Source organism: Mesoplodon bidens (genome assembly GCF_964165515.1).
Source record: "Mesoplodon bidens genome assembly, chromosome: 9".
Classification (NCBI taxonomy): Eukaryota; Metazoa; Chordata; class Mammalia; order Artiodactyla; family Ziphiidae; genus Mesoplodon; species Mesoplodon bidens.
In genome coordinates this window covers 20,533,678-20,559,147 of record NC_138166.1, presented here as the reverse complement: position 1 = coordinate 20,559,147, position 25,470 = coordinate 20,533,678, and the positions used below count along the sequence as shown (strand labels likewise).

The following is a 25,470-nucleotide window of genomic DNA, read 5'->3' as shown; positions in this document are numbered from 1 at the left end:
AGTTGCGGCACTCAGGCTCCAGGGCGTGCAGGCTTCAGTAGTTGTGGTGTGTGGGCTCAGTAGTTGTGGCACATGGGCTTAGTTGCTCCGTGGCATGTGGGATCTTCCCGGACCAGGGCTCGAACACGTGTCCCCTGCATTGGCAGGCAGATTCTTAACCACTGCGCCACCAGGGAAGTCCCCCCCAGGATTTTATTAATGAGGCTCTTTGGTTTGTGGTCTGGCCTGGTTTCTTTTTTTTTTTTTTTTGCGGTACGCGGGCCTCTCACTGTTGTGGCCTCTCCAGTTGCGGAGCACAGGCTCCGGACGCGCAAGCTCAGCGGCCATGGCTCACGGGCCCAGCCACTCCGCGGCATGTGGGATCTTCCCGGACCGGGGCACGAACCCGTGTCCCCTGCATTGGCAGGCGGACTCTCAACCACTGCGCCACCAGGGAAGCCCCTGGCCTGGTTTCTAAGCTTCATGAAGACCAGGAACACCAGGCTGTGCCGTGGTCTGTGGTGGCAGATACTTTTCCTAACCTTAAGGGTGCTGCACTCAGGGTCTTCTCCTTGGCTTTTCCCTTTGTTCCTGTGACCTCCCAGGAAGCCCGAGCTGGGGGATCAGAAAGGAAATCGCCCAGAGAGAGGGAGAGTTTTAGATGCAAAATCAAGTGAGATTAGGTGAAAATTCTCACAACCTAGAGACAGTATGTACCTGGGTTCCCCTGTGGCCTTCCTGCCCTGTGTGTGGGCCTGGGCTGTCATCTTACTTCTTGTTCTTTCTCAGGAGGCAGGAGCAGTTCCAGAGAAACCCCGACAGCTACAATGGTGCTGTGCGTGAGAACTACGCTTGGTCCCAGGACTACACTGACCTGGAGCTCAAGGTGCCGGTGCCCAAGCACGTGGTGAAGGGCAAGCAGGTAACCTCGGGGGTTCTTCCCAGCTTCTCTGCTCAGCTTCTTTCCTTGGGGCATAGGCTTCAGGCTGTGGGCTGCACTGGAGCTGGTCTCCCCGCTTAGCCACCGACACAAAACCGCTTCTTTTCTGCAGTCACAAGCCTGCCACCACCACATCCTCTTTAACCACGTCAAGTATGAGACCCAGCTCAGCCCCCTATGTGAATAGAATGTGAGCTTTGTTGTTGTTTTTTAATGACAGTATTTTCATATCGTTTATTGCCTTTAGTCTCTGCAAAAGCACTACAGAGTAGGCAAGGCAATTGTTGTTATACCCATTTCACAGATGGAGAAAGTGGAGTCCCAAGAGGCAAAGCAAAGAACTACAGGTTCTGTAGTGACAGGTGGACTTCCAGTCCTGTGCTCTTTGGAGTTGTAACATTTACAACTTGAGTTGATTTCTCCATCTTAATGACGTTGAGTGAGTAGAAATTTAATCTTTTAGCGGGAGAGAGATGTTTACTTGGGGACGTTGAGAATAACATGATTGTAGCTCGTTGGAAATAGGTAGGCATCACTTTAAAGGAAAAACTCTCACATGAAATGGGACATTGTTACTATAATCCATAATATAAAAAATTCCGATATATGCCAGAAACTGTTTCCTTATTTCAGTCATAATGAGAAACTACAACCTGCAAAGTAAGTAGTAGCTTTTATGTTTTATAGATGAGAAATTGAGGCCGAGAGAAGTTACTTGGTTATCCAGGTTGACATGGAAAAGTCACCATGTGTCTCCCTCACTCTTGCTATGCCGGGGACAGTGAGCACTGTCCGAATGTTTTTGAAGGAGTGAATGGCTGAGTGGGTGCAGTGGTAAAGCCATGGTTTGATTCAGGTGTGTTTGCTTCTAAAGCTCATGCTGTTTTCCGTGTCCCACTCCTCACTTTATAAAGCGAAATAACTGCTGGCTTCTTTAAAAGAGAAGATCCCAGAGCATGTAAAACAGAAGTTGAGTTTCATATACATTTTTGAGAAACGATGCCCTGTAAAGTGGCTGCTGCTGGTCTGGATACGTGTGTGGATCCAGGCTCTGGGCAGTGAGTGAGCCCCTCCAGGCCTCACCTCCACCCCACCCCTGTCCTGAAGCCCCTGCTGCTCTCCTCCCTGGTTCCCTAGGCTCTACCTAAAACAGGCCTTCCCTGTGCAGGAGTCTGGGTGGGGCCCGGGGAAGCCTCTAGAATACTGCTACTTTCCTCCAGTGTCAGACGAATGCAGTTCATTCTGCAGCACAGAAGACAGGAGCAGGACAGTAGCCCCTGAGCCTTCACGGCTCCACGTGGGTGTGCGTCAGGGTGTCATGGAGATTGTGGCTGCAGCAGCACTGTCTGCTCGTTCCTCCCTTTCTCCCTTTCCCACCCCATCCCAGGAGATCTCACCAGGGCTCAGTGACCCGTGAATGGACTTTAGGATCCAGGTCAGACCAGGTAACTAGGGGTCATCCCTACAGAGTCCTACTTTTTTTTTTTTTTTTTTTTTGTGGTACGCGGGCCTCTCACTGTTGTGGCCTCTCCCGTTGCGGAGCACAGGCTCCGGATGCGCAGGCTCAGCGGCCATGGCTCACGGGCCCAGCCACTCCGCGGCATGTGGGATCCTCCCGGACCGGGGCACGAACCCATGTTCCCTGCATCGGCAGGCGGACTCTCAACCACTGCGCCACCAGGGAAGCCCAAGAGTCCTACTTTTGATGACCATGTTCCCTCTGATTGTGGTGGGTCATAGTGGGTGCAGGCTGACCTTCCTTGTTAGAATAGTTTGTTCAGCATCCTTTAGAGTTTTAGTGGGTCAGGTGTTGATTTTCATTTTGTTTTTTTGGTAGGATTGCTTTGTGTGTAGGCGAATAAATTATGAAAAGCATTGGTTACTATACTTCACTACTTGGCTAAAAATGTTACAGCTTCCTGGTCTAGTGTCTGTCTTCTAACTTCTCCATGAACTTCTGGAGCTTTCTCTGGAAGGACTTGTGTTAGGCCCAGCCTAAAACTAGTTGTTTTGGGGACTTCCCTGGTGGTTCAGTGGTTAGGACCCTGTGCTTTCACTGCCGATGATGAGGGTTCAATCCCTGGTCTGGAAACTAAGATCCCGTAAGCTGTGCTGTGCGGCCAGAGAAAAAAAAAACAAACAACTAGTTATTTTCTCTTTCTTTGACTTAAGAGACACAGGTTACCTGACATCTCTTGCTGAACTTCCCACAGCCATCCGGGAAACCTTCCCATTGAAAACAGCATCTCAGATGTGCACACTGGTCATTGGGGTGTCAGTCTCACAACGCTGCTCTGCCATAGCAGTGTGTTGTGAGGGGCCTGTCCTTTGTCTCATTGCGCTAAGGGACAGACCGTCATGCCCCAGTCATATCTGTGCCTCCTAAATCCACTTGTTGTGGCCTCTGGGAGGAGACGGCTTCGCTTTCACTAAGGATAACCCTGGGTTTTGCTCATTTCTGCATTAGACATTTACTGACCACATGATGGTCCCCAAGACTCGAACAAGATTGCTGCTCTGGAGCTGACCTGCGTGGGGCTCAGCTGATGACAGCAGGTGCGCCAGTACAGTTCCAGGGTGTGGCAGGTGCCATGCGGAGCATAAACAGGCTGTTGGCTCAACCAGCTCTGTGCAGCCGGGCACCCCTCAGGCCCTTCTTCCCAGCAGCCCTTCGAGGCGTTGCGGTGCACACAGGGGGAAACGCAGAGACGGTGAGGGTCTCTCCAGGCTGGCTTGCTCTGGAGCCAGTGCTCCCACCACTCGGGGGGTGTGGATGAGCCTGAGTGTTTGTGACGCCGGGATTGGAAGAGTCGTGTTCCCCGTAAGGCATTTATTTATCCAGTGTTGGCACTTTGTGACACCTGCTGACTTAATTTACACTAGTCTCCTACGTGGTTGAATTTTTTTTCTCCTTCAATAGTATTTTTCCCCATGTCATTAAAAAATTGATGTATAATTGGCATACAATGTCACATTAGTTTCAGGTGTACAATATAATGGTTTGTTATCTGTGTGTGCTGCGAAATGACCACCACAGTAAGTCTGGTTACCATGCTCACCATATTACAGAACTGCGTATGTGCGATGAGAACTCCTAAGATTTACTCTGTTAGCAACTTTCAGATTCCAGGTCGCTTTTACACTGCAACCTTTGAAAAATGCATGGTCTCTCTAGTTCTTGGTGATCTAAAGAGTTTTAGGCATGCCTCACTTTAAACCTAGGGATAAGTTTATTTTGTATCTCTCGGCTTTTGCTGGCCTAAGGGTTTTTTTCTGAGTTGCCACTTTCTTTCTGGGCTGGCTCCTTTCCAGCTCTTCCCTGCGGTACCTGTCACAGCTACCTGTCAGCAGTGTTTATTTTTGGTTTTTGTCTGTGGCACCTAGCAGATAGCATCATGATGGTAGCTGTGATTGTAGCGGCTCAGCTGATGAAGTCGCAGTTGTTCTGGGTTTGTAGTTAGCTCTGTGTGTGAGGGGCCAGGCAGGGGTGTTGGGGGTACTGGGTAGATGTGGGAGCACTGAGGGTCAGTGCAGGGGGTCCTGGGCCCCCTCTTCTTCAGCTGAAGCTTGGTGCTTGAGGCCTCAGAACATTGCCCCTCCTTTACTCCTTGTGGATTTTTTCCCTGTGGAAAACGTATTTGCCTCTCAAGGGTAGTGGGGGACAGATAAATGCATGTGCGGAACGCTTTAAGTTCAAGCGTTCTTATTTTACATGCAACTGGTTTTTTATAAGTCTTTGTTGTTTTTATCATTTTGCTGGTGCATCTAACGGAAAACTTCTCAAAATGAAGCTTTGGTTTCATTCATTAGTGAAATGTAGTTAGGTCTTTGCTTCATCACGTTCTTTGTTCCGTCCGCTCTGCACGGGAAAAGCAGCCGAGTTCCCCATTCTTTCCTCAGTGTAGCCATGGGGTAGGGAGAAGGAACTTTGCCATCAGGACGATGTATGTGTGATCGCTAATGTCAACTGGGGCTGGTTATAAACCTGGCATTTCATTGAATCATAGGATTTTAATGCAGGAAAATTGAACTCCGGAGAGTTTTAGTCTGACTCTCATTTTGAAGATGAGAGAGCTCTCCTGGAGACATAAACCGCTAAGGCGCCACACTGTCCGGTGAGACGGTGGTGGAGCGGAGCGCCGGACCCGGCTCCCACCTCCACCCTGTCTGATCAGTTAGTTGTCTTTTGCGTGGAAAATGTCATGATATTGTTGCACACAGTCATGACTGCATGACATCGAGTGACAAGTGAATTACTTTCCTTCTCGGTATTCTCTTTCCTCTCGGAGATTGTGCATAGTCTTTACTGGCGGATGAGGTCCTTGCTGCTGGCTGGTGGGCTCACGGCCATGCTGCATGCCATCTCTCGCCTCACCACGGGAACCTTCCAGGACAGCACCAAGGCCCCTGGGCATGTCTTGTACAGTGACGCTGTGCCCCAGAGCTTGATTCAGCTGTAGGAATTTGTGCTTAAAAGCTCTATTACACGGCGTTCCCTTCTTAGAAGGCGTTTAGAAAAAATGTAGGAAGACTCTTTTTTATAGGAAACTTCCATAGCAGAAAAGGCTAATAGGCTGCATTTATCTGTTAAAAAATTGCTTTTGTTTGAATGCATAGGACATGTACCTGTTCAAAAGAATAAAATGTACAAGGAGAGGTTTCTTTCCTGCCTCTGCCCTTTTATCCTATACCAGCCCCCACCCCAGCCTCAGAAATCACAGTACTAGTTCCTGGGGTCTTTGGGCAGATGTTTTCTATGCATATGTTGTCAAGTTGTCAACTATGAATAAAAAGCCTCGCGGCCCCACCTTCAGCACAGATGATGTGCCACCCCCCGCCCCGTTCCCTCTGTCGGCCCCACTAGGGCGGCTCTGGTCTCTGGTGTTTGCCGCCGTGCCTCCAGCCAAGGTGGCTGCCCAGGAAAGTCTCAGGGGACCTAGGATTTCCCGTGTCATCTGGCTCAGGCTGTCGGGACGCTGAGAGTGCAAGTGCCCTGAGCCCACCACCCCTTACACTCAGGGCTCTGGTCCCTGCTGCTCCTCCCGTCAAGCTGTTTTGCAGGTCCTTACTCCATTTTCATTACATCCCTTTGGATCAGTAGTTTCTTATATAGTTTTTTGTTTTTCTGGAGTTTCTGGCTGTCTTTCTTTTTTTCTTGTCAAAAAATAGTACACTTTCATCATAATCTCAGAATTACTCAGACTCTCACTGGTACTGTGTATTGTCTAGAAATCACTTCCTGCAGACCCTCTCACCTCTGACTCCCATCCGGACTGATTATTTTCTAGTTCGGTTGTATAGCTTGCATCCTGGAACTTCTTTTCACTGCACTTCTAGGTTAAATTCACTGTGTTTTAGATCCTTGTTGGATCTTCCTCTTTTTTTCCCCTAGTTTTATTGAGATATATTTGACATATAATGTTGTATTAATTTCAGGTGTACAGTTATTTGGGATGTGTATGTTTAGCAAAATGATCACCACAGTAAGTTTAATTAACCTTCATCACCTCACATAGTTATAAATTTTTTCTTGTGATGAAAACTTTTAAGTTCTACTCTCTTAGCAACTTTCAAATGTACCGTTTAGTATTGTTCATTACAGTCACCATGCTGTACATTAGATCCCCAGAACTTACTCATTTTATAAGTGGATTTTGATCCCCCTCCTCATCCAGGATCTTCCTCTGTTTTCATCCTCATTTTGTTGTGGTATAGGCTCAAGTAACTTTCTCGAAATGATGTGTGGTAATAAAATGCAGTGTTCTCGAATGTCTTAAAATGCCGTTATTTTAAACTTCCGCTTATTTTGTGGTTTGAGTTTGTATAGAATTCTAACTTTAAAAAATACTCTCCTGGGAGTTCCCTGCTGGCCTAGTGGTTAGGAGCCTGGGCTTTCACTGCTGTGGCCTGGGTTCGATCCCTGGTCAGGGAACTGAGATCCTGCAAGACGTGTAGTGGGGCCAAAAAAAAAAAAAAATCTCCCCTAACAAGATTGAAGGCATTATTCTCCTGTTTTCTTACATCCGCTGTTACTTATTCTAGAAATGTCTTCCATTCCGGTTCTTTGTGAGTAAACTTTTTTCCTCCTATTTGGAACTTTTAAGACCTTATTTTAAATACTCAGTGGTATGAAATGTCATGAGTTTGTGTAAGTCATCTTTCATTCGTTCTGTTCAGCCCTCGGTGGGTCCTTTTAAACTGAAGCCATATTTTTCTTAAGCTCTGGAAAATTGTCTTGTTGCTGTCACAGTTTCTGTAGTGCCAAACTGATTGCCTGGATTGGTTTCTGGCTCTACCTTGATTTCTTTGACTTTATCTTCCAGCCTTTCTGTTGAAAATCTTATTTTCACTCTGTTTTTTTCTAAGTGTTTGTTTTGTCTAGTTCTGTTTTCATGTTTTATTCTGGTTCTATAGATACCTTATCTTCTCAGATCTCTTCGAGGGTATAAATTGGAAATATTTTAGAATTCCCTTTTTTCCTAAGTAGCTCTGTAATCTTTACTTTTTTTTTTTAAACCTAAGTCTGTCTTTTTGTGCTGCTGCTTTTTCTCATAGAATGCAATCCTTAGTTCCCTGCTAGTTTTTTTATTTTAAAAATATATTGGGAATTCCCTGGTGGCCCAGTGGTTAGGATTCCACACTTCCACTGCAGGGGGCACGGGTTCCATCCCTGGTCGGATCCCTCATGCTGCGTGATGTGGCAAAACAGAAAAAAAAAAAATCTTCCCCATTCTGTGGAGTGTGGGATGATGTTGATGGTTTTCTCCTTTACGTGTCTGAGGTCTGCCGCTCCCATCGCTGCTCACAGCTGAGGAATTGACTGGCTGGCTTTGCCTTGCAGTGTGTTGGGCTGGGTGTCCACCCAGTTCCCTTAGACTGCCGGCCCGTTTTTCTGGAGCAGGGTTCCCTGTAGCTCCATGGCACACAGTGGGTTCTTCTCCCTTCTGACGGGGCTTCCGCTGGCACAGCTGGCCGTGGACTGACTCAGCCGCTCTGCCTCCATGCTCCATACCTGCTAACTGCCAGCCGGAAGCGCCACTTGGCTGAGCTTGTCCCTGCTCTGTGCTGTCTGTCGCCACACGCCTCTCCTTCCTCTCCATAGAGTTGTTGAAAGTTTCTCTGTCCTGGCCTCTCCCTTCTTTCCTGTGTTGTCTGGGGTTTTTCTCTGCGTGCTTTGTTCCTGTCATCTGTGTGGGTCATGGAGCTCAGGAGATGGCCGCCTGTTCCCAGAGTGACGTCTTGAACTGGAGCTCCTGGAAGCATCTCTGGTCTGGTTTCCCCTCGGTGCTTGGGTACATCCCCTTTGTATAAGAGACGAGCTCACCCAGGTTTGGAAATTATCCTGTTACATAAAGTTGGCTGGAGGATTTTATTTGTTAAAGTGAGCTTGCTCCTGGGAGGCCAGGACTGGTGGAGCCTTGGTCCGCTCTGTCAGGTGTTCACCGCACATCCGAGTTCGTGGTCAGGGACACCCGATTTGGCCAGCGATTGTCTGCCTCTGTCTCGGAGTGCACTGGGCCGCTGTTGGGCAGATGGGAGTGAACTGAGTTGTGCCCGTGCCTTAGCAGAACCGAGTTAAGGGGTACATTCTCTCAGAAATTGGGTGCAATTGGAGCTGGGGCTCACAGGACCCCCCTGGGGCCTGCATGTGGACACGGTGTGTGCAGGCATCTCTCTCCTTTCCATCGCTTATTTATTTATTTATTTATTTGCGGTACGCGGGCCTCTCACCGTTGTGGCCTCTCCCGTTGTGGAGCACAGGCTCCGGACACGCAGGCTCAGTGGCCATGGCTCACGGGCCCGGCCGCTCCGCGGCATGTGGGATCCTCCCGGACCGGGGCACGAACCCGTGTCCCCTGCATCCACAGGCGGACTCTCAACCACTGAGCCACCAGGGAAGCCCCTCCATCGCTTATTTATGGTTATTTAAAATACAGGTAGGTTATAGTATCAGATTCCACTGACAGGTGTAGACTCCAGTTTGAAAATTCTGTGACACCGAGGGTTTCTTTTCAAGTGCATTTAATAAGCACTTTGCAAGTGACATGGGAGGGCCATCTCCAGACTGTTTTGACGCCTTGACTGACACCACCCACCCGTGAGAAAGGCCTAATGCGGACATTATGCAAATACTAGTATAAAAGATTTTTACGTTATAAAACACAACATTTAGAATTTAGAAGAAGTGGGGGAAAAACAAACCCGGAGTTCTGTTTTCTTTCCTCTCCATTTACTGATCTGCTGAACGTCCTGGGGTCCACGTGCTTGGGGTCCTGCTGGCCGGGGTACACGCATGAAATAAATCTCCCAGTCCAGCAGCTCTAGCACTGTTGTGGAGACAGACGGAGAGAGCAGGGAGAGGGCGTTTCCAGCGAATGAGGAGATGGGAGAACAAAGACAAAATATAAAACCAGAGCACCTGGCCTCACCCTCCTGGGTGAAAGCTGAGCTGTGGCCACAGATGGCACAGCAGCTCCTGGCAGGCAGCAGAGCCGGGCTCGTGGCTGCTCTGCCCCGCCGGGCGTGTCCTCCAGGGCAGGGCTGCTGTCCACACCAGACAGCAGGGTGGGCGTTGGCGGAGCACACCCCCTGCTGCCGGCCCCGCTTGCCCTCTGACCAGGGAGTTGGCCTCCCCTAACCGGAGTAGAGTTTGCAGCGGGAAACCCGCGGTTCCCACAAAGCCCCCCACGTTACCGTTACGCATATTGAGACCTCTTCTAGTGTGTTTCCTTGAAGGAGATGATGATGCAGAGGCTGCTTCACGTGTGCAGTGGTTGGTATGGTTTTCGTCATTCAGAGAGCCTGATGACCTTCGGGCTGGTTTTGCATTTTGTTCTCCTGCAGTGTGTGGTCAGGCGCCTTGGAAACCTCCGTCCCCTCCCACCTTGGAGCACGTCGGTCACCACCTTCCCAGCGCGAGATGATTCTCCTCTGCTCTGTTCCAGGTCTCTGTGGCCCTCAGCAGCAGCTCCATCCGGGTGGCCGTGCTGGAGGAAAACGGGGAGCGCGTCCTCATGGAAGGAAAGTTCACCCACAAGATCAACACCGAGAGCTCCCTCTGGAGCCTTGAACCCGGGAAGTGCGTTTTGGTAAGTGTGGGCAGTAATGCTGTGAGGGTGTTGATTTCTGCCAGCTGGGGAGTTTCCTCGGTGTTTTCCAAGCAGCTCGAAGGGCACCTTTGTGGGCCTCAGCTGACTGTCACTGCTGCATCTACAGCCTTGGCTTCTCGGTGTCCCACTGCTTGCTTCCTTGAGGTGGGGCCCGTGTCAACAAGAAACTGAGGGGCACTGGAATGCAGTGTTTCTCACTGCTTCGTGTCCTCCTGCCCATGCACAGACCGCATGCAGTGACCATGGAGGAGGTCCTGGCGGGGCATCATCCCCAGAGCGCGGCTGTGCTCACACCGGACATGTCCCCTCAGTTCCAGAGGCTTCTGCTCTCCAGGGATTCAGTTACATCTAAGGCAAAACCAAAGAAGTTAAAAATTAAAAGGCAGATCGCTTTCATGAATGCCAGTCTGGAGGATGCAGAGTTAATAAATTCAAACAGACAGCCTTATTTGACAAAGTGGGTCTCAACTGGCTAAGCTAGCCAAGGGTGCAGGATCCAAACGAAGGGGTACGTGTTCCAGTTACTAGATTCTTTGGTGGCTCCATCCTCTCTCGTCAGAGCCTTGCACCTGGTCAGTGGGCAGCACCCAGGGAGGCTTCATGCAGTGAAGGGAGACTATATATTTGGGTTCGTTCCTTTCCTCTTCCTTCCTGCTGGGATGCTTAACCAGGGCGTGGTGAAAGGGGTAAAGATGAAAAGAAAAATACTAAGTCTTTGGGCACAAAATACCTCAGAATTTTATATAGGCATGTTCTTTATATGTGCAAAGTGTGCCATTTCGTCATGATCCACTTCTCTGTGGGAATAGGTGCCCATGGGCCTGCCTGCTTGGTCCTGACTGACAAGGCCCGCGGCGCTCTGTTCTGGCTGCTCGCAGCTCGCAGACACACAAACCCGTTGGAGTGGAGAGGATTCCATCACTGCTGGGGGGCTGGAGGTCTCGGCATGCCCGGGACCCCCGAGCACACACAGGCCCCTCCGTGTGACAGGAACACCCGGTGGCAGAGCGCCGGCCAAGTCTGCCCGAGTCTTGCTTAAACCGTGCTCTGTTGCACCTCCCCTGCCCTTCCGAGGTTTCTGCTTCTCGCCACTAGTGTGCAACAGATGATTTCCCCCTTATCACTCTGGGGTTCAGTCGCTCGTCTGTTCACCCCCGTGCCTCTCTACCCCCAGTGCCGCTCCCCAGACTACGGTCCATGCTCTTAACCACCAGTTCCATTTGCAGAATACCTTCATGGGCGTGGTCTCATTGGCACCTCCCACGATTGTGGGAAGTAGGAAGCCAGGGTCTCATTATCCCCCTGCCTCCCGAGGTCACGCAGGCAGCCAGCGGGAGCCCGCGGCAGGCAGCCCACCCTCTCCCGGCGCCGCTGTGATGGCTCAAGTGGTCACGGGGAGCGTGGACCCGTGATCCTGGGTGCCCCATTGTCCACGGATGCTGGGCCTCACTCCTCCTGTGTGGGGTTGATGGACCGCCCAGAGCTGTGCACGTAGAGCTCGTCCCGGCAGACAGCTGGTTGTGCTTTGCTCCCTCTGAGGGGTTCTTCTGTTGTCTTCAGCCCTGTTGTCTTCGAGTCCCCACCTAGGATGGAAAGACTGACCCCGTTGCTGGACCCTAAAGGTCCACAGCCACTGTTTACCCACTGGTCTGTCGGGGTTGTAATCAGGGTACTGAGGATTCCCTGTACTTGACGTGGCTTCTGCGGAAATGTGGCTGTTAACCAGGTACCTCACTCTTGGGATTTTCGTTGCCAGAGGTGATGTTGACTTCTTCATGCCTCTTCCAGAGCCGCGTCACCTTTTTTGCGTGTTTTGTACAACTTGCGTCTGAATGCGGACATGGCTCGTGGCCAGGGCATTAATTAACTCCTTGTAATTATGGCCTCCATCTATTGGGTATACTTTGGCCCTGGCTCTGGGAGGTGCCTGGTGGTGCTGTTTCACCTCTGCAAGCCTGTTTTACAAATCAGGATGCTGGCGCTCAGAGAGGGTGAAGAGCTTGCTCAGGGTGGAGCTGGACCCCAGACCCAGAAGGCTCCCGTTTCCCTCCTTCTCTCACTTGCAGCTGAAAGGCACCCGGGAGCGAGTAGGCGCGGGGAGGAGAGCTGGCAGCAGCGCAGCGTAGCTTGTGACCAGCAGCCCCGGGCCAGCAGGGAGACGACCGTGACGTCCGGTCATGCGCCCAGGCCCTGTGGTCGTCCCAGGCCCTCCTCTGGTCCAAGGGGAGGCTTGTGCCCTGGCTGCCTTTTAGTTTTCCAGTTTGCTTTTGCCAAGCACCTGCTGCTCGAGGAGTTATAAAGAAGCAGAATGGGCTGCGGTGCACCTGTCACTGCCCGTGAGCGTGGCTTCTGGCTGTCCTGCTCCTGTGTAACCCTGCGAGGTCCATGTAGACACCTCTCTCAGAATTGCAGCTGCTGGGCTGGTTCTTCCCCGAGGTTCCTTCAAGTGGCTTTCATCATCCGTGGATGGCATCGCATTTCTAATGCTGCTCCACCACTTGTAGAAAAAGAAGAGGACTTAATTGAGAGCATCACATCCTCTTCCGGAGCTTCCCTGCCAGCCCAGCCCCCTGCACACCTGGCGTGCACCTTCTCACGAGATGCGGGGCTCCTGCCTGTCTCCACCTTCCTCCTGACCACGGTCCTCGGGTACAGCCGATGCCAGTGTCTTAATGGAGACATTGCTGCTTATGGAGCTGAAAGTTTGGTGTGTTCTCAGTGTAATTATTTATTTACTGGTAACATTGAGGAGCACGTATCTGAGATGATACTGTAGCTCAGTAAGCACATGGCTTTGATGCGTGAAGACCCTGGGGCCTTTACTGACCAGAACAAGTGCCATTCCCTCGAGCCTCTGGAGGGGGAGAGCGTGGCTGCCCAGGTGGCCAGGCCTGCTTTGTGCCTCAGCCCCACTCACTGGCCGCCTTTAGCCTCACTGGACCTCCGTTCCTCAGTCTTCAGGTGAGGCTCAGAGCCTTGGTTGGTCGATCCCCAGACATTTGTTGGTTGCTTATCACTAAGTGCCAGACCCTGTGCTGGGCACTGGGGCGATTAAGGAAAATAGTCAAGGGCCCACCTCCTAAAGGCTGAGTGGGCCGAAAAGGGCCCCCAGATGTCCTCGCCAGATCCCAGAACCTGCAAATAGGTCCTTATTTGGAGACAGGGTCTTTGCAGATGTGAGAAGGTGAAGGATCTTGCGATGATGAGATCATCCTGGATTATCCAGGTGGGCCCTAAATCCAGGGACAGGTGTCCTTACGAGAGGAAAAGAAACAGACAGAGTGAAGTGAAGACGAGGCAAGGTCCCCTGGAAGCTCTGGAGGGAGTGCAGCCCTGCGACACCTTGATGTTGGCCTTCCAGCCTCCAGATGGAGAGAATAAGTGTCTTGTTTGAAGCCCGCAGTGTGTGGCGCTTTGTTGCGGCTGCCCCAGGACACTAGCACAGGCCTTATGTGGCATGGTCTCTGTGGGGGCCACTTGGGGCAGGAGGGGTCACCCCGGGGGTGCCTGTCACCTTACCAGAGTCTGTGGTCCGAGTCCTGACCTCCCAAGCAGGCCAGTGCAGACATGCCCCTTGATTCCCAGCCACCACTCCCTCCTTGCCTGAGCCGGATCCACATCAGACACGCCCGGGCAGGCTTTCAGAGCAGGCAGGGGTGGCAGCTAAACCCGGATGACAGCTCTTGCCTCCCTCCCTCCCACACTCGAGAATGTTAAATGAGGCTTCTTGATTCTGAGGCAAAGCTCCTTTCTTGGTTCCCGAGACGTGAAATCAGGGCCTCCCCCTGTGCCTCGTTCTGTCCCAGAACCCGCCTCGGCTCACTGTCCTGGTTTCTCCCTGCAGGTGGGGCTGATGGCCCTGCCGTGGGCACCTGCAGGCCATGGCCTCGAGCCGTCAAGACTCCGCGGTCTCTGCATTTGTAGCCATTAGTGAGGCGACGCCAGTCCACACGCTGACATGATCCACACTCGAGTCATTTAAAGCTGGTGCAGTAGCTGCCGCGTGTTCACAGATCTTTGTCTGCTTGCCTTAAAGCTCGCGCTACTGAGTGTGTCTGGTGCTTGAACCTATGAGTGTTTTTATATAAGCTGCGTCCCCCGTATTTAGATTATATATTTAGATTACAGTTCTCAAAAGTAGAGTTACAGGCTGAGTGTAGTCCTCGGCCATTGCCGTGGGCTCCCCGAAGAAGGATGTCGGATTTCTGTGACATCAGCAGATCCCTGTGTGCCCTGGCACTGGGCTGTTCTCGAGTGGGGATGTGTGTTTCTCTGTGAAGTGGTTCACCACTTTTGTTTTGTCACTGGTGGCCACTGGCCCCCTGCCTGGCTCTGAGGGGCCATCGTTCAGCTTAAAATACAGGTTAAATTACGTTAGTATTTTGGCAAGAGCCCAAAGCCTGGAAATTAGTCCAGGGACTGAAATGCGAGTTCTTGGCCTTCAATGCTCGTCTCCCGGGACCCGTCGTGTTTCTCAAGGTGGTCACATTTTTGGCATCATCACCAACCCCTGGATCTCCACCGGGTGCTGAGAAGCAGGTAGCCTGAGTCTGCACATTCTGGAGAAGTTGCCCGTGAATAGAAGGGACATGTCAGGCAGAACCGGAAGACCACGCTCCTGGTGGACAGAGCACGCGTCCCCTCGTCCCGTGAGGGAGGAGAGTGGAGACGCAGCTTGGCCCTGCGTGGTCACCTGCCTCGCAGCCACAGCCCACCACGGCCGGGTTCTGTCTGGCCCTACAGTGCTTTAATGTTTAAGCTTAAAACACTTGTTGACGACATTAAAACCAGGAGGTTGCCCACCGCAGTGCCGCCTCTGGCAGAGCCCTGAGAGGCTAGCGGTCTGGCCGGGGCCGCGTCCTCCCCACAGAAGCGCCTGGAGCTGAGCAGGCCCCCGCTGCCTCTCCCTGTCCTCTGTCCTTGTTTCAGGGCGCCCTTCTGAAGCCCCATCCCACAGCTTTCACCTGCATCTCCTTGGCCCAAGCTTGATCCCACGTACGGGCAGCTGCAAGGAGCTGTCCTCCTCGCGGGGCGCACTGCCTCCCTCTCTGAATAGAAGCAGCGTTCTGTGACAAAGGAGGGGAGGGAGATGAGTGTGGGTGAGTCATCATCATCACACAGATTGGGGTGCTGAGGTGAGCTGAGCCACGTGGAGTTGGAAGTTTCTCTGAGGACATTTTGGGAAAACTGTTCAACCAGCACTCTGGGGGTTCCCCTGAGAAACTGATTCTAGGTCTGGGACCGATTGCTAAAAGGAACCTGGAGGAAAACCAAGGAACGAGGGTGTGTTATCAGGTCACAGCAACCACCCGTGACCAGCCGAGATGGGGCACTCTGAGCGCTGTGTGATCAGGGATGGGAACGAGTGAGCCATTGAGATGCTACGTGTCCAGGAGCCGGTGCTGGCGACAGAAGGGTAAGTGGCTCCATCATTGGAGGAGAAGGCCCCTGCTGGCCCCTGCACAGCACCTGTTGGGGCTGGAAGTGTCGTGTCCCTGCCATATCGCGGGGCAGATGGAGTCAGGGAGGAACCCCAGGAATGCGGCACGTGACATCTGTGCCTGCAGGGGGGACATCCCAGGAGGGCTGCAGCATCACCTTTGCAGGTTCTGCGGGGGCACGTCCCTGAGCTTAATCAGGAGGAAGCACCAAACAAACCCCAAAGGAAGGATGGTCCTTAACAACAAAAGACAAAGGCGGTGGAATGTTCCAGATGAAAGGGGACAGGCCCACTAAGATGTAGTCAGGACCCTGGACTGGATCCTGTGCAGGAGGGAAGGTGAGCTGAAGTTACTATAGTAAAGAACTTCCATACCTTCAGGAAGGAGACACTCACCAAAGTATTAGGGGTAAAGGGCCAAGATGATTCCGAAAAAATACCGTGTAATTTACCCCATATTATAAACTTACACACATAGAGTGAGAGCATATATGCAGACACACATACACGTGATAAAGAAAAGGCGTAGCATGTTAACAGTGGGTGACTTGAGGAAACGGTATTCTTGTATTTGAATAATTCTAATAACTTATAAGTTTGAAATTATTCTAAATAAAATGTTTTAAGAAATGAGATGGGAAATAAGCCCATGAAAAGATGCTCAATGTCGTTAGTCATTAAGGCAATACCAATTAAAACCACGGCGACATGTCACTTCACGCTTATTTGATTGGCTCCTGGAAAGAATCGACAGGAGCAGGGACTGGCGACAGTGTGGAGCCCCTGGGGCTCCCCTGCACTGCGGATGGGAAGGCCAAACTGTGCAGGTGGTTTGGAAAACAGTTTGACAGTTTTTATAAAGTTACATGTGCACTTACCATAGGACCTAGCAATCCCACTGCTGGATACCTACAAAGGGGAAAAGGAGACCACAAAGCCCTGCAGGCACTCTGGTAGGTGACCGCTGAACCCTGGAAACACCCACCTGTCCACCCACAGATGTGTCGGCCTATGTCAGGGGGTGACCCCCATGCGCGCATAGCATGGCTGAACACCAGGCCACTGCACTAAGAGAAGAGCAGACCAACAGACACAGACCAACAAAATGGCAAAGCAAGTGTCGGGCTGAGGGGATCGCCGTCGAAAGGGGACCGTGAGCTTTGGGGTGTGGCTTGATAGTGGTGGCTACGTGGCTGCATTTGTCAAAACTCATAGGATGCACCCTCAAGACAGTGAATTTTACTGTGTGCCAGCTTACGCCTCCACAAACCTGATTTTTTTAAAAAAGTAACAATGTTAAAATAAAAAATCAAAACCAAATGTTAAGCCATCAGACTGCTTTATCAAAGATGTTACTTTTAGAACTGAATCCTTGAGCTCCATTCTAAGAACGTTTCACCCATGTCCTCTTGATGCTGCACTCTGTATTATTCCACCTGAAACAGGAATGAAGTTCTGACCCACTAGCATATGAATGGACCGTGAGGACATTGTGCTCAGTGAAAGAAGCCAGGCACAGGACACATAGCCTGTGGGTCCGTTTTGGGGAAATGTCCAGAACAGGCAAATAAATGATTTGTTGCCAGGGCTGGGGGAGGGACAGAGTGGGGAGTGACTGCTCATGGGCATGGGTTCTCCTTTTGCGGGGATGAGAGTGTTCTGGAACTAGATAAGAGGTGGTAATAGCTCAGACTCTTGTGAATGCGCTAAACGCATTGAACTGTTCACCTTAAAATGGCTAACTTTATGTTAATGTGAATTTCACCTTAAATTGTTTTTACTGCGGTGCTGGGCTCATGTTGATGTTTATTGGGTCTGCAGAGTGCCCGGGCGGACTTGTTCTGTGGACACAGAGGCCCACCAGGCTCCTTGGTTTCAGGGTCAGTCCCCTTGTGCCCCCGAGCTGTGTCGGGCCTAGATGTGTGTGTGGACCTGGCTAGGACACCCTGTGTGTGGTTCGTATGCACAGGAGCAGCAGCAGAGCCCCGGGGTGGGGATTGGGCTGACCCCACAGTGCTGTCACGGGCTGTTGGCCCGAGCATGGCTCTGTCCTGCCTGTAGCGCTGGGTGATCCAGGTGAGGCGCTGACTTCTAGGTAGAGGTAATAGTGGGTATTTTACAGAGGTTGTGAGTGCTAACGATACATGTTAGATTTTGGCCATGATGACGACTAACGAAGATACAAGTAAAATGAATCTAAAGGGTCTGTTGTCTCTGGAGATTTACAGTCGTCTCTCAGTATCCTCAGGGGATTGGTTCCAGAACCCAGCCCTCCCCCCACCTCTCCCCCCCCCAAGGATACCAACGTCCAAGGATGCTCTAGTCCCTTATATAAATGGTGTAGTGTTTGCATGTAACCTGCGCACATCCTCCTGTTTACTTCACATCATATACCTAATCAATGTAAATACTATGTAAACAGTTGCTGAAGTGTGACAAGTTCAAGTCTTGCATTTTGGAACTTTCTGGAAATTTTTTTTCCAAATATTTTTGATCTGGAGTTGGTTGACTTCAGTGGAATGCAGAACCTGTGGATACAGAGGGCCGACTTCCTCAGAAGTCTCTCCTGGAATGGTAAGAAGAGCATGTATTTCCCCCTTGGAAGGTTTCTGTTGCCCTGGCGCAGTGATCTGCAGCTCTGTAAAGACGGGGCTCAGTGCTCGGCACTGGGGGCTCTGAGGGCCAGGTCAGGTCCACGCGTGCAAACAGGAGAGTACAGTTGGCCAGAAGCTGGCTAGACAGAGCATCTGGAAACAGAAGCTTCACCCTGAATGTAAACAGTGGCAGAGGTCATTCATCTGATCAGGTGGGCAGGGGGTGCTCAGAACCCCTGCCATCTCACCCCTGCCATCTTCACGCCCGCGTCCACGCAGGATGGTCAGAAGTGGGGCGACTTGCTTTTGTAATGTGCTGAGGTGCTGACATTCATGCTGTGCTTGTGGTTTCCTGGAGGTTGTCTCCACTGTGTGACCCGCCCCCATCACTGCCCACACCTCAGCCGCTCTCAGGGCCGGGACTTAGCTCTGCTGTGACCCTGTTGGACCCGGGCTCCGCAGGGGCTCTCAGTGGACTCGGGCAGCAGGGCTGGAGCTGGCAGCACCACTCCCCGCAGCCCGCGAGCCATGGGGCCGACTTCTTAGGACCTGTGGGCGTGCAGTGTCTTCACAGATGTCGCCTGTGGGCCAGCTCGCAGTCCACTTTGTCAGGATTGCCCACTGGCCAGTAAGCCTCTCCTCATGGTGCTCCTGTGAGGAAGCGCTGCTCTCACTGCTGGCTCCGTCATCTCTGTGTCACCTCCCTGCCCCTCTGGGCACGAGTGGGGGTTACGTCCCGTCTGAGAATGGACAGAGTGAGGGAGCGTGGGCAGCCCTCCTGTCAGTTCTTGGCCAGTCAGTAAAGAATTTCCCGATGAGCCGGCCAGGGACCACGGGGAGGAGGTGGCCTGGGCCCTCCCTGTGTGGTCCCCGGGATGCGTGTACTTGGCATCAGCTTCAGGCAAAGCCCTGCTATTCTGCAGTCCCCACCTCTGAGTTCTTGGGTCCCCCCGACTCCCCCCGTCCCTCACTGGGCTGCACCATGAGGCTGAGTGGCAGGTGAGTCACATGTAGCGGTCGCAGGGCTGGGGAGCCGCTCTTGCAGCTGCCTGGCCAGGGAGGAGAGTGGGGCAAGGCGCCTGGGCGTCTGGCTGGTGGGTAGTCATTGTCAGGCTGAGTGCTTGGTCCCCCAGGTTCCAGGTCCCCCCAGCAGGCAGGAGCCTGGGTGCTGCACTTGGAGGTGGGGAAGGTCAGCAGGAGGGAGGGGGATGAGCTAGCGGGGCCCGGGCAGGTGGATGTTGACAGAAGCTCCTGTTTGGGCTCAGGCTTCCCTCGGCAGCTCGGGAGACCGTGATGGGGTCCAGGCACCGGCGGATGGGGCAGCTCGGAGTGCTCGGAAACGACCCCCTCTGGTCAGAGCGGGCTGGGGTTCTGGTGGCTGGGCGGTGCGGGTGCTGATGCCTACGGGGGTCAGTGTCTTCTGAGAGGACCTGGGGGACAGGGACCACAGGTACCGCCCAGTCATGGTGGTGGAGAGTGGAATACTCAGTGCCCGGGGTCCGGACAGCCCCGCTGGGTCCCCGGTGCCACCTGCCCGACACTGACTGTGCCTCTGCCCTCGTGTGCCAGGTGAGCCTGAACAAGGTGGGCGAGTACTGGTGGAGCGCCATCCTGGAGGGGGAGGAGCAAATCGACATCGACCAGATCAACAAGGAGCGCTCCATGGCCACGGTGGACGAGGAGGAGCACGCGGTCCTGGACAGGCTCGCCTTCGACTACCAGCAGAAGCTGCAGGGCAAGCCGCAGAGCCACGAGCTGGTATGGGCCCTGCGGGGCAGAGCGGGGGGCGGCGTGCGCTGCTGCGGGCTCCTGACGTGGGCGCCCAGCCGGCAGAGCCAAAAGCTGTCTGTCCGCGGGGTCCCGGAGGTATCGCGTGTTGCTAGCTGACACGCTGGGGCCGTGCAGACGGCTCCCTCCCCTCAGCCCCTCCAAGACCCTCAGCACAGGAGGGACAGTCGGGCCCAGCCCTGCCTCGGGGCCGGTGCGGGTTTGACCACAAAGGGCCAATGGGAGGAAAGTCCTTCCAAGTCACTTTCGAATGTCAGAGGCGTGAGAAGTGGGCGTGGCCGGCGGCTGTGGAGGGATGGGAGGAAGTTAGTGACCGAAGAGGAGGCTCGTGCCTGAGCCTGTGGTGGCAGCGAGGAGGATTAGTTAGACGTGTACTGTCTTCCTTCTGCTTTAATACTCCCAAGAGTGGCTCTGTGCAGAAGAGAGGGTTGCTTTTCTCAGGTTATTTTTAGTTCCCAGTGTCCCACGTGAGCAGCACCGGGAGTTTGAGCCATGGCACCACGGTCCATCTCCAAGGCTGCTCATGTGTCAGACACGAGGCCTGCCCTCCACCCCACCCCCAGTGCCATTCAGATTCTCAGGCGTCCTGTCTTATCTCCCAGGGGCCTCACTTTGTGGCTCCTGTGAGTGGTCTAGGCCTAGGGCCGTTGAGCGCCCCCACCCACTGCCCGCGTGCCTGTGGTCCTTCCTTTCCGTCTCATTTGGACCCTGCATGCAAATGGCCCGCCTTGCTCCTTCGAGGGCCAAGGAGCCATGGAGGGGAGTGCTTAGTGAGTGCTTACTGCACGCAGGTTGGGTCGGGTTGGCTGGGTCATGGTCCCCCATTGCAGCACCCCTGAGAGGGGGGTCGAGGTTTAGAGGTCACAGCACGTGTTCGAGGTCCCACAGCTGGTCTGGCAGCAGGGCTGAGGTTTGAACCCTGAGCTGGTTCCAGGCTTGTCTGTCACCCCTCCCTGAGTCTCTGAATCACCTCTTGGTCTAGCTCCCTGACCCACCTGGGCTTTTGGGGCTAGAGGCCGGGGCTACGGTTGACCGTTGGATCACAGACATCTGCTGGTCTTGTCTACGGAAACTGGCCCCTGGCTGTAATGGCTGAGCTCACAGGGCACAGGATGTGGAGTGCAACCCACCTCTGTGCACGTTTAGACGGCAGTTTTATCCAGTTACGCTGCATGTGCCTGTGGCCACCAGGTGAAAGAGCACTCTGAACGCTGGCCCGACGGGAGGGGACCCTGTGCAGCCAGCCATCGAAAGTGTGGGTGTCGCTGCCCCGAAGTGGGCAGGCACCTGGTTGTGAGACCCAAGTAGGAAGCCGAGTCCCTGTTGAGCTCAGGGATGGGGCCGGCCGATCAAGAAGGATCTGAAGAAGAGCCTGGGAGACCCTGCAGTCTAATGGAAAGAACTTTATGGTTTGAGTCAAAAGGGATTCTGGAAGGGCTTGCCGTGTGCCAGGCAGTGTGCTGACCGTGAAGGGGCGTGAGTGCCCGGCTGAGTGCAGTGCCCTGCGGAGACCTTCAGCAGACACACAGGAGCCCATGGCTGGTGGTGCAGGCGTCAGGACTCGGGGGTGACCCCTCGCCCAGCTGACCTGCTCCTGGACAGGCAGGGGCCTCCAGCTTGCCGTCCCTCGCTGGAGATAGTAGAGGACTGACACCTCGGGGCCATGGGAGTAGAGGTGGGAACACCAGCACTGCCGTGTGGGACTCATCTGGGCTTAGCAGACATTCGGGAACCTCCCAGGCTTCCACGTGGACTGTCCTCAGTACACGGGCCTTGAGGGGAGCGCAGTGTGGGGAGCAGGGTCTGGATGGAGAGCAGAGCTTTGGAGGCGCAAGGGGCCAGCAGAGCTGGCGTGGCCTGGCGGGGAGGGAGCTGGACTTCACGGTGCTGAAGCCACGGACAGTCTCTGGAGTCCTCGGAGGAAAGCGTCCCCAGGAGAAGAAGGAAATCGGGGCTGGAGAGTCAGCAGGACTGGCTGGTGGCTTCAGATGGGGGCTACGGGGAGGAGGGGCGGCTTAAGAAAGCAGGTGGTGGCCATGAGGGGCCTGGGGCAGGACCAGCGCGGGCAGCGGGCCGAGGACCCGTGGAGCTGGAGCGTGAGGGCCCGTCAGACTGCCTGTGACGAGGCCGGTGCACGGGCACATCAGTGGGTCAGGGCTCACTCGGCAGACGAGGTGCTCAGATGAGGGGCACAGAGTGAGTTGAGAGACCGGGAGAGGGGGCCTTCAGAGGGGTAGGTGGGCGAGAGCTAGAGGAAGAGGGATGGCACGGAGGAAGAGGCCTGGCCCAGCAGGACTGCCAGGAAGCCCCGGAGTCAGGCTGGTGGGCGGGGCCGGCCTCTCTGGTCCCTTCTCCCCGGGGGGTGGCCTGCGGGCAGCACTGCCCGCTCCTCCAGTGCTCTTCCCAGGGTCCCTGGCGTGTGTCATCTGTACCGACTTGGGAGTAATATGGATTAATCCCTGAGATGTGCTACCCATCTTTGATGTGTTTGCTGCTGCACCACGTAGGTTTAATAACAGGGAAAAGAAGGCCCCTGTCAGGAGGAGAGTCCTACAGCCTTGCCAGATACCGGGAGCTTTCCCCTCAGCGCAGTCTGTCAGCCTAGAGGCCAGAGGTGGGCAGGGCTTTCTGGCCCCGTGGCAGTGAGTTTCTTTGTTTCTCCTGGTCAGAAGGAAGGGGAGATGGTTCCCAGCCTGATGCATTCGCAGGGAAGCACCGAGGGCAGACCCGGGGACCCGCGGGGAAGGAGGGCCTACAGCACGGCGAGGGACCTCCCTCATGGGTGCAGCCTCCCGCCGTGCCCTGGACCAGGCCACAGTGCTTGGCTTGCTGCTGCCCATGTGCTGGGATACGTGATCCAGCAGCTTTGACCTCTGCCCCCCAGGGGCTGCAGGGGTCGGTGATGGGTGGGTCCACAGCCAGACTTCCTGAGGTCTCTCTGAGTCACAGCCTGGGTCACTCCCAGACTATCTGAGGGTACAGGCCTCGAGGCCACCAGCCTTCTCCCTGGGAAAGGGGAGCAGAGAACCCCTCTTTGCACCTCAGGCCATTTGGAGTTCGGACAGGTACTTCTGGTGAGAAGGGACAGCATCTGAGCCAGGAGGACGGCCAGTGCTTCGCTGGGGCCAGGATGGGGGTGGAATCTGCACGTGGGGACGCAGCCTTGCGGAGGGTCTGCTGCCACCCCGGGCAGGTCCTCTCCCGGAGGACGCAGAGCGGAGTCCTGCTCTAGGACGTGTGGGCCTGGTGACTACAGTAACCTCTCTATTTTCTGTTTGTAGAAAGTCCATGAGATGCTGAAGAAGGGGTGGGATGCTGAAGGCTCTCCCTTCCGAGGCCAGCGTTTCGACCCGGCCATGTTCAACATCTCCCCGGGGGCTGTGCAGTTTTAATGACCGAAGGAAACGAAGCCCTCGCCGGCGGGGAGGTGGGGCCTCAGCCGTGGCCCACGGCTCCCTCCTGCCGGGGACTCGCTTGCCTGGTTCACCCTTGCCATCCTTCTTTTCAAGGGGGAACCCGGCCTCCATGCTGGCCCTGCATCTCCAGACTGTTCTAGAGCGGGGCGGGGGCTGTGTGGCCTGTGCGGGCGGGTGTTAGAGAGCAGGGGGTGTCCCGGCAGGCGCAGCTCCGGCCCCTCCTGGCCCGTTAGCCACTCCCTCCCTCCGCTTGCTGCTCTTGTGCTCTCTGCTTGCTGTTCTCACGCTTGGGGCGGGCGTGGGTGCCGCTCGCTCGGCTGTTGAAGCGTGGGCAGGGTTGTGCAACCTGAGGGCCGAGCTCCTGGCCAGTTTGGGGAGAGCGCAGCCTCGCCCTCTTGCTGGGTGTGTTCACGTGTGGTCTTGCCCGCCTGCTTGTACGCGTTCACCGCCTGCCTCAGCCTCGTTGAGGAGCTGCGGAAACTGGGGTCCTGCCGCCGGATCTGGACGCTGGAAGGAAGTGTCTCGTGGCTCAGGTGCAGGCACGGCAGGATCTGTCCCTCTCCTGACCGGGCTGCTCTGCTGCCACCCGGCCTAGCACTTTTCTCTCGGGGGATCCGGTTCTTGTCAGAGTGAGCTGGGCCAGGCACCCTCAGGAGGCCCCGTGGTGTGTCAGCTGCTCGGTGCAGCCCTTGGTCCTTTCCTGGCTGAGGCCACACTGCACCGCACAGAGCTGTGGCTCTGCTCTCACCGCTGTCCCAGGACCCAGAGCCTGTGCCCTTCGCCAGGACTGTGGGGCTGCCCTTCTGCGCGGTGACCTTGCAGGTCTCTGCACCCTGGAACCTGCTCTCGTGAGCTCTGTTCTCTGGGCTGGGGGAGGAAGGAGCCCTGTCCGGGGGGCGTTCTTTCTGGAGACTTCCCCCTTCAACTGCAGAGGTGGGAGCTGCTTCATCACAGTCTGTGGGGGCAGGTTTCTGGCTCACAGCGCCCTGTAGACACATCCCTGGGTCCCTGGGAAGCGTTTGCTTGCTCTGATGCCATCACAGGAGGCGTGGACACTAGGTGGCTGGGGGAAGCGCCACCACGGGGGCACAGGGCCCTGCTGTTTGCACTTGTCACCGAGGCTGGTCATGGAGCTGCTGGAGGCCCCTCTTTAGCGCCCTCAGGATTTGTACACCTGTCCCACATAGTGAAAGGTCTCACTGGCTCGTGTTTGTGAGAGAACCATTCTCAACACGCCCCTGTCTCCTCCCCCCCTCCACCACCCCCGTGGGGTCTTCTGCTGTGACCAGGTGGGGTGTGGTGCCTGCACCTCAGCTATTTGGGAGACTTTGGGAGCTGTGGACTCGGTGGTCAGTTGTCTTCCCTTTGCCCTATTTGATTTCCAGTGTTGCGTTTCTCCCCACCCCACCCGCTGTAACAGCAGCTTGCAGGCATCTGGGAGTGCCAGGCTTCAGGGGAGGGAGTGCTTGGTCACCCGCGCCGTCTTGTGGGAGACCTCTGCCCCTCGCCGCCGGCCTAGGCCCTGGAGCCTGTGCACTCTGCCTGTTTTCTCTCTTCAGACCCGGCAGCAGCAGTTTGGCCACTGAGCTCCGTCAGCTGAGGTCCAAGGAAGTGGGGTGCACACCTGCGAAATCACCCTGTCTCCGGTGTTGGTTTGCAATAAATCTGTATTTAAGCACTTGTGGGTCTGTGTGTGACGTTCGTTGCCAAGACAGTTCTCATTGTGTGGTCATTACCCAAATTCTAGCCCTGAGGCCCGCGTACACAGCAAACGCCAAAATGGCAAATTCCTAAATATCTCCCAGAGGTGTTTCTCATCCAGCCTGCATCCTGGCGAGACTTCACACAGGTTTCAGAAATCTAAAAAGCTTTTGGTCAGGAGAAAAGATTGTATCTCTAGAGCTTGCGTGCATTTCCAAACAGGAGTCAGAAGGCTTCAGCCCGAGGGTCCTCAGTGCCCCATTTACCTGCACGGGTCCCGGAACGCTGGGCTCATGAGTCTGCCTGCACCCGCTCCGGACATAACAGGTGTGTGACACATCCCCTTCCTCAGTCACATGGCAGCCTCTCCAGGGCCCCCCGCCCGTTCCCCCATTCCAGGGGCCATGCTCAGTGGGCAGGACCTGATGAGCATTTCTTGATAAGCATTTCTTGAATGAGTGAAGAATGTGCAAAGGGCTCAACAGTGGAATTACCAAGCAAA

The 25,470-nt window shown here is 54.4% G+C and overlaps 1 protein-coding gene across 2 annotated transcripts in view; it reads left to right on the top strand.

Moving 5' to 3' along the window:
* The window catches only part of NUDCD3 (NudC domain containing 3), a 72,597-nt gene extending 47,652 nt beyond the window's left edge, over positions 1-24,945 (top strand). The window contains exons 3-7 of one of the 2 annotated variants that reach the window (XM_081243367.1): positions 769-901; positions 9,865-10,008; positions 19,633-19,821; positions 23,133-23,278; positions 24,827-24,945. In XM_081243367.1, the coding sequence (XP_081099493.1) occupies positions 769-901; positions 9,865-10,008; positions 19,633-19,821; positions 23,133-23,243 (577 nt within the window). In that variant the 3' untranslated portion in view covers positions 23,244-23,278; positions 24,827-24,945. Of the gene's footprint in view, positions 1-768; positions 902-9,864; positions 10,009-19,632; positions 19,822-23,132 lie in introns of both variants that reach the window. The other variant, XM_081243366.1, reaches the window with a different exon arrangement.
* Positions 24,946-25,470: the final 525 nt, after the last annotated feature.